At 34.8% G+C, this 6,825-nt stretch overlaps 1 protein-coding gene across 1 annotated transcript; it reads right to left on the bottom strand.

The window, feature by feature from the left end:
* Positions 1 to 939: 939 nt before the first annotated feature.
* On the bottom strand, positions 940 to 3,636 carry LOC109153565 (high affinity nitrate transporter 2.4-like). The gene is made up of 2 exons (XM_019301418.1): positions 2,708 to 3,636; positions 940 to 1,768 (listed from the first exon to the last, which is right to left on the bottom strand). Exons 1-2 carry the CDS (start codon positions 3,500 to 3,502, stop codon positions 983 to 985), a joined length of 1,581 nt encoding a protein of 526 aa, XP_019156963.1. The 5' UTR covers positions 3,503 to 3,636; the 3' UTR covers positions 940 to 982.
* Positions 3,637 to 6,825: the final 3,189 nt, after the last annotated feature.

The following is a 6,825-nucleotide window of genomic DNA, read 5'->3' as shown; positions in this document are numbered from 1 at the left end:
AATTAATGATGGTAATAGAAATCCTAGAAGAATATAGAATAGAAGAATATTTAATTATTGTTATATTATTATTGTGACTCACGGAGTAGAATACAAGAATATTTAATTATAATTATATTATTATTGTGCCTCACAGCCATTATATACTAACAGAACTTGAAAGGAAATTATTAATAATAATAATAATAATATAAGTGGTAATAATAATATCTAAAAGTAATTATAATTGTTAAAGGCATTAAAACGTTCGCATAAAGTCAAATGACTCTTTTGCCCTCCATTTTGACGTCTCAGACGGGAACAACTGACGGTAAGACCCTTGAAGGCCATTATTCGCAACTCGGAGGATGACGGCAGGTAATTACGAAAGTTAGGGACCATTGATGGCGAGGCCACCAAACTCGAGGGACCATAGGTGGTATTTACTCCATTAGGAAAATATAGTCTTGACTTTCACAATTCCTTTGATTTATAAAAATTTAATCGTGGATAAGCATTCACAAAAAAAAAAAAAAAAAAAAAAAAAAAAAAAAAAATCTTGGATAAAAGACCACAAATCAACTTAAGTTACTTATACTCGGTAGGTTGTAGGTTCAAACTAAAGATGTCAATAAACTATTCATACAAAGAGTTAAATTTAAAACCTTATAACCGGGACATGTGTAGTACAATTCATCATATATTGCTGAAATGAATTCTCCAATTATCATATCATAAACCGTAATTTGTTATGAGGAAGTGCACAACATACTTTAATAATGGGTGTCGTTGTGTTGTTTGTCAATTGTCACATGGATCTCTAAAAAGTACACAGTAAAGTATAGCTAAGAACTATTTCAAAAAAAAAAAAAAAAAAATTAGTATAGCTAATAAGAACTAACATTTCTTGGTTGTTTTACACTTTTACCTATCAACGTAACCTTAATTTAATGCAGCACATGCACGTACGGAGCTTATTGATTAATTTAGTTTAATTAGTTAACTAAGCACGGGTTGGGGTGATAATATTGGGTGGACTTGCCACGGAAGAAATCCGTTGCTTGCCGCGCTCCGACCGGCTGTTCTCTGCAAATTTGAGACTCCCATGGTGCAAACCTTTCGATTTCTCCTCCTCGTTCCACTCCGACCCGTAGTAATATTCCTCGCTGTAACTCTCGTTCTTGGACGCCGGAAAAAGCATGCTTCCCCACTGCGGGAAATGGATGAACGCGACAGGGAGCGTGCAGGCGACGGCCATGGCGCCCATCCACGTCAGCCCCGCAGCCGTGGAGAATTTCGAGCTGGAGAAGAACAGCAGCTGCGTTAACCCTCCGCCGAAGTTGCCTCTGGCGCCGGTCAGCCCCGAGATGAGCCCCAACGACCGCCGTGACACGAAGGGGATGATGCCGTACGTGGCACCGCACGCCGCCTGGGCTCCAAGGGAGAAGAGGATCATGGCGACGACGGCGACAGGAAGGGTATTGGCTCGGCCCAGCCACATGCAGAACAGTCCGCCGAGGGTTTGGACGATCCACAGCACCCATAGCCTCCCCCTCATGCCGAACTTCTTTGCCGCCATGTCGGAGGAGTAGCCACCTAACGGGCGGGAGAAGAAGTTGGCCATGCCAAACGACGCCGCTATTATCCCTGCGGTCTGAAGCTTCAGATCAAACCTGTCGAAGAAGTACTCTGTGATCATGTTGTTTATGCAAAGCTCAACTCCCATTGAGAAGCCATAGAGAAAGAAGAAAACCCATGTTCTGTAATTTTTCACAGCGTTCGAGAACACCTAAAACCGGCCAAAAGAACAAATTAGTTAGTTAGCTGAGTTTAATGTTCATTTGCAAGAGAATGATTAATAATGTCTTTGGTACCTAATTTGGCAATTCAATGCAAGAAGGAAATTTCTTCCTTCAAATCACCTTATGGAATAGTGCACAATTCAAATGATTTATTGAGATAGCTAGTAATCTACTCATTAATTTGAAGTAATTATGCATGTGCTATTCCATCATAGGGTGAACCTTATATCTTTATGATTTTTAATTATAGAGAATTAAATTAAAAATTTATTAGTGGCTGGAATTTGCCTTATAAGTTAAATAGTCCATTAAATAAAAAAGGTAAGTCTAATCTTCTGTAAGATTATATCAGATTGTCTCACAGATCCTTATTCCACAAGTCAGGTCAATATTAAAATGTAATACTTGTAATATTAATTAGGAATAAATTGTTTGTTATGGAGTACTAAGAAAAAATTTAATATAATATTTTTGAAGAAAAAATGTAATATTTTGGAGTTGAATAGTTATTTAAGAGGAAAAAATGTAATACTAATAAATGATAACTTGATGGATTGTTACTCGAAAGTGTAATATTTATAAGGAAAAAATGTAACCTTTTTTTTTTATATGAGAAATGTAATATTAAAAGTTAAAGATCAGAGTTACTATAAAAGAATTGTAATACTTATGAGGAAAAGTATAATATATTTATATAAAAGATTGAATAGTTAATCACCTTATGGAATAGTGCACAAATGACTTGTTGAGATAGTTAGATATCTTTTTAATTTTTAATTATAGAGCATTAAAAAACTTATTAGTGACTGAAATTTGCGTTATAAGTTAAATAGTTCATTAAGTTATATTAGATTGATCTGCTGTAAGATCATATTAGATTGATCCGTATTCCACAGGTCATGTCAATATGAACAAATTAAACTAACCTTAGAAAAATTGTCTTTGACAACGTCACCCTTCTTTTGCAAAGCACTAAGGTTACCATCGGGTAAGTCCTGGCCAAGGGTTAAGACCATGACTCCGGTGATAATATGGAGCCATCCGGGGATAAAGAAGGCGATACGCCACGCCGTGAACGGTGTTGCTCCCGCGAGTATAATCAATTGGAAAAGGAAAGGCATGAGGAGCTGAGTAGCACCGCCGCCCATGTCGCCCCACCCGGCGGAGACGCCGTTCACGAGCCCAATGATCTTGCCGTTAAACATGGTGCTGGTCCAGAAGGAGCAGGACACGAAGGTGGCGAGCGAGAAGCCGATGAGGAACCGGACGGCGACAAACCCGGGCGCGGAGGAGACGAACGCGACCGAGAAAACCACCGGCGCCGTGAGGAGGTTGAGGAACGCGCAGCCGTATCGCGGGCCTATGAGGTCGCAGACGAAGCCCATGGCGAGCCTGGAGAATATGCTGCCGGAAACGGAGGCCACCCCGGCGTTTCCGATGTCGCTCCTCGTCAAGTCGAGGTTGTCCCGGATGATGGGGACGAGGGGAGCGGCGGCGAAGGTGGATACGAAGCAGGTGAAGAAGGACATCCATGAAAGGTGGAAAGACCTCATGTGGGGCTGAGCAAAAGAGAAGATTTTGATGGCTTTTGCCTTGTGCTCGGAATCCACCGGCAAGTCAAAGCCGCCGACACCATCAGTTGGAGAATCATTCGACGAAGAAATGGCAAATGTTTTTTCTCCTCCAACATTATAACTACGTTGGCTTTCAATATCTGCCATTTCTCACCTCGTTTCTTTCAATATCAATGTGTTGAGTATTAGGCTTTGTGGTTTTGGAAGGGCAAAGGTGTTGGGGTATTTATAGTCTTCAGGAAGTAGACTTTGGTGTATATAGTTGCATGGTGAGATAATCGACCTAGCAAATGTGTTATTTCTCTCTTAGGCATGCCATGCATGGAACCTAGGAATTAACTTTTGAGTTATATTATATAGACTTTTATCTAATCTCTATTTTTAGATGTAAGTTTTAATTGATGTATTGATTAGTTATAAAAACAACAAAGGAAATTATTAAATAATAAACCATTAAGTTATACATGAAATGTGATTGTACTACACAACTAAAAACACTTACAATCAACTCTCTGGACTAGTCAAATTCACACAATCAAACAAAATAACCAATTTACCTTGTTCTAGGCTTAGTTGTCTATCTTGTGTGCATATGTGAATTATTATGTGGTAATAAATTTCTATATGGAATGGAGTTGATATTTATTATTTAAATTGTAAAAATAAAAAATAAAAATAAATTGAAAGTATCTCAATGTAGAGACTCTTGATCTCGTCTTTGATTTAAGACGAAGAGAACTTCGTCTCTGGTAACATATATATATATATATATATATATGTGTGTGTGTGTGTGTGTGTGTGTGTGTGTGTGTGTGTGTGTGTGTGGAGGCACATGTAGATAAATATGAATCAAATAAGGGTCAAATAAGTAAAAAAAAAAAAAACTACATACGAAAATGCAATTAGGTCAATGAACTAAATAATAATAATAATAATAATAATAATAATAATAATAATAATAATAATAATAATAATAATAATAATAATAATAATAATAATAATTTGGTCCATGAACAACGCAAAATGATGCAATTGAATCAAAAGTGACCTGGTGACCTGATAGTTTGCTGACGTGGAGGTTATCATATTAAAAAAAAAGTAATTTTTTTATTTTATTAATAATTTTAGATTACAAAAAAAAAAAAAAAAAAAAAAAAAAAAACTTTCCGTGCTTCATCTCCAGGCTTCCGGAGACGAAGAACCGGTCTTCCCCGGCTTGGAAATGAAGAGACCCCGGCATGGAAACTAAGAGATCTTGTTTTTTTTTTTTTTTTTTTTTTTTTTTTTTTTTTAATTTTATTTTGTTATTTAAAATTATTAAAATAAATAAAAAAAATTATTTTTTTTTCATATGATAACCTTCACGTCAACAAACTAATAGGTAAACATGCCACTTTTGGTTCAATTGCATCATTTTGCATTATTCAGGGACCCAATTACATCTTTTTTGAGTTTAATTAAGTCTAATTTTATTTTCGTGTGTAGTAATTTGGTTAAATTTTTTCCTCTTTTCAATGTAACATGAGTATACACATATAATTTTAAGGTTAGTATTTTTCTTCACTTAGCTAGTGCCACTATATTTCGAGTTTCTTTTGTTCGACTTATTGCTATCTTTGTTTCTATCCACAACACACACACACACACACACACACAACACACACACACACACACACACACACACACACACACACACACACACACACACACACACACATATATATATATATATATATATATATATATATATATTACTTTCTACCAAGCACCTTGTACTTAGATGGCATGTAGTGACCTTTTCTATGTGGGAAGTTATGAGATCGAATCTGACGTGTTATTGACTCTTTGTACTTCATTAAATTAACTTTTGAATTGTATTATACGTACACTCATTAATTCTCTTTTCCAATATTAAAAATTAATTATTTATTTATTTGATTTTTTTTCCTCTTATACTCCTAGCATAGGTATATTTCTTCACTTTTATTTACCACTACATTTTGAGCCCCTTTTCTTTGACCAGTCGTCTTCATTCTCATTCCTCAACTTAGACCGTTACCATGCTTAATTATATAAGGAAAATACTACTTTTATTTCCAACTTTTATCCTATCTCACAAAATTTTGATGTTGACATTTTTCTTATGACCAACCAGACGAAGATGAGGGAGAAAAATTAATAGAGAGTCCCTCCATATAGTAAAACTCATTATATAATAAAAAATACTAGAGTTTTTTGCACTTTTGGTCCCACGACCATGGTGTCACTAACAACTTTAATCCATGAATTTTAAAATTTGTAGAATTGGTCCACAATTTATGACTTTCTTTGCAAATTTGGTCCATCCGATGCATTTTTCGTTCAATTTTTGCCGAAAAAATTTACTCCCCATTTTAACATGGGTAATATTGTCATTTCCACCTCACAAACTAATGACATAAATAAATAAATAAATAAACAACTAAAAAATTTTGGCGTTTAGCGAGGATGGTGAAACTGAAAGTGGAATTGAAATTGGGTGACTTTTAATTTCAATCACCGTACCCCTGGCTGTGTTTAATTAATTAATTAATTAATTTATTTCTTTATTTATGTCATTAGTTTGTGAGATGGAAAATATAATATTACCCATGTTAAATGGGGAGTAAAATTTTTCAGCAAAAATTGAACGGAAAATGCACCGGGAGGACCAAATTTGTTAAGTCATAATCGTGGACCAATTCTACAAGTTTTAAAAGTCGTGGATCAAAGTTGTTAGTGACACTATAGTCGTGGGATCAAAAGTGCAAAAAACTCAAGAATACTACTTGTACTCTCAACTTTTACTCTTTTTCACAAATCTTGAATGTAAACAACTTTTTCTGGATTCTCAAGATGAAAATGTTCTATTCATACTTGTCACATCAAAAGTATAATTGATGAAGTAGAATAGTAGAACTCATATGATAATGTTCGACGTGGTAAAAAAGGAACCATTGCATGTCATATGCCACGTAGAGACGTTAGCAAATGCAACGACGACTTTATACATGCATCTACTTTGCCTATATATATATATATATATATATATATATATATATGTATATATATATATATGTATGCATCTGTGCAATTTGGCTTCCTAGCTAATTAATACCAATAATTCTATTTTTTAATAAAAATATTTCTTATACCCAGTAGGTGATAACTTGGTTATTTATCACTTTTCTACGATAACTTTTGATCTCCATAACATTTACCTTATCATGATTCAATTCGTTGTCAAAAAATATATAAGGCAATTATTTGACGATTCATTTTGCAAGAGGGTCTGCTCATCTCCAAACCTCACTCCACTTAAAATATGTATTAGTTCATATATATATATATATATATATATATATATATATATATATATATATATAGAAAAACGCTCATATGTGGTCATGTTATTAGGTGTGGTCGTGTGGTCGTATCTGTGTCGTTGAATC

This window comes from Ipomoea nil, unplaced genomic scaffold (genome assembly GCF_001879475.1).
Source record: "Ipomoea nil cultivar Tokyo-kokei standard unplaced genomic scaffold, Asagao_1.1 scaffold2510, whole genome shotgun sequence".
Classification (NCBI taxonomy): domain Eukaryota; kingdom Viridiplantae; phylum Streptophyta; class Magnoliopsida; order Solanales; family Convolvulaceae; genus Ipomoea; species Ipomoea nil.
The sequence above is the reverse complement of the archived record's forward strand: the minus strand, read 5'-3'. Positions and strand labels throughout refer to the sequence as shown.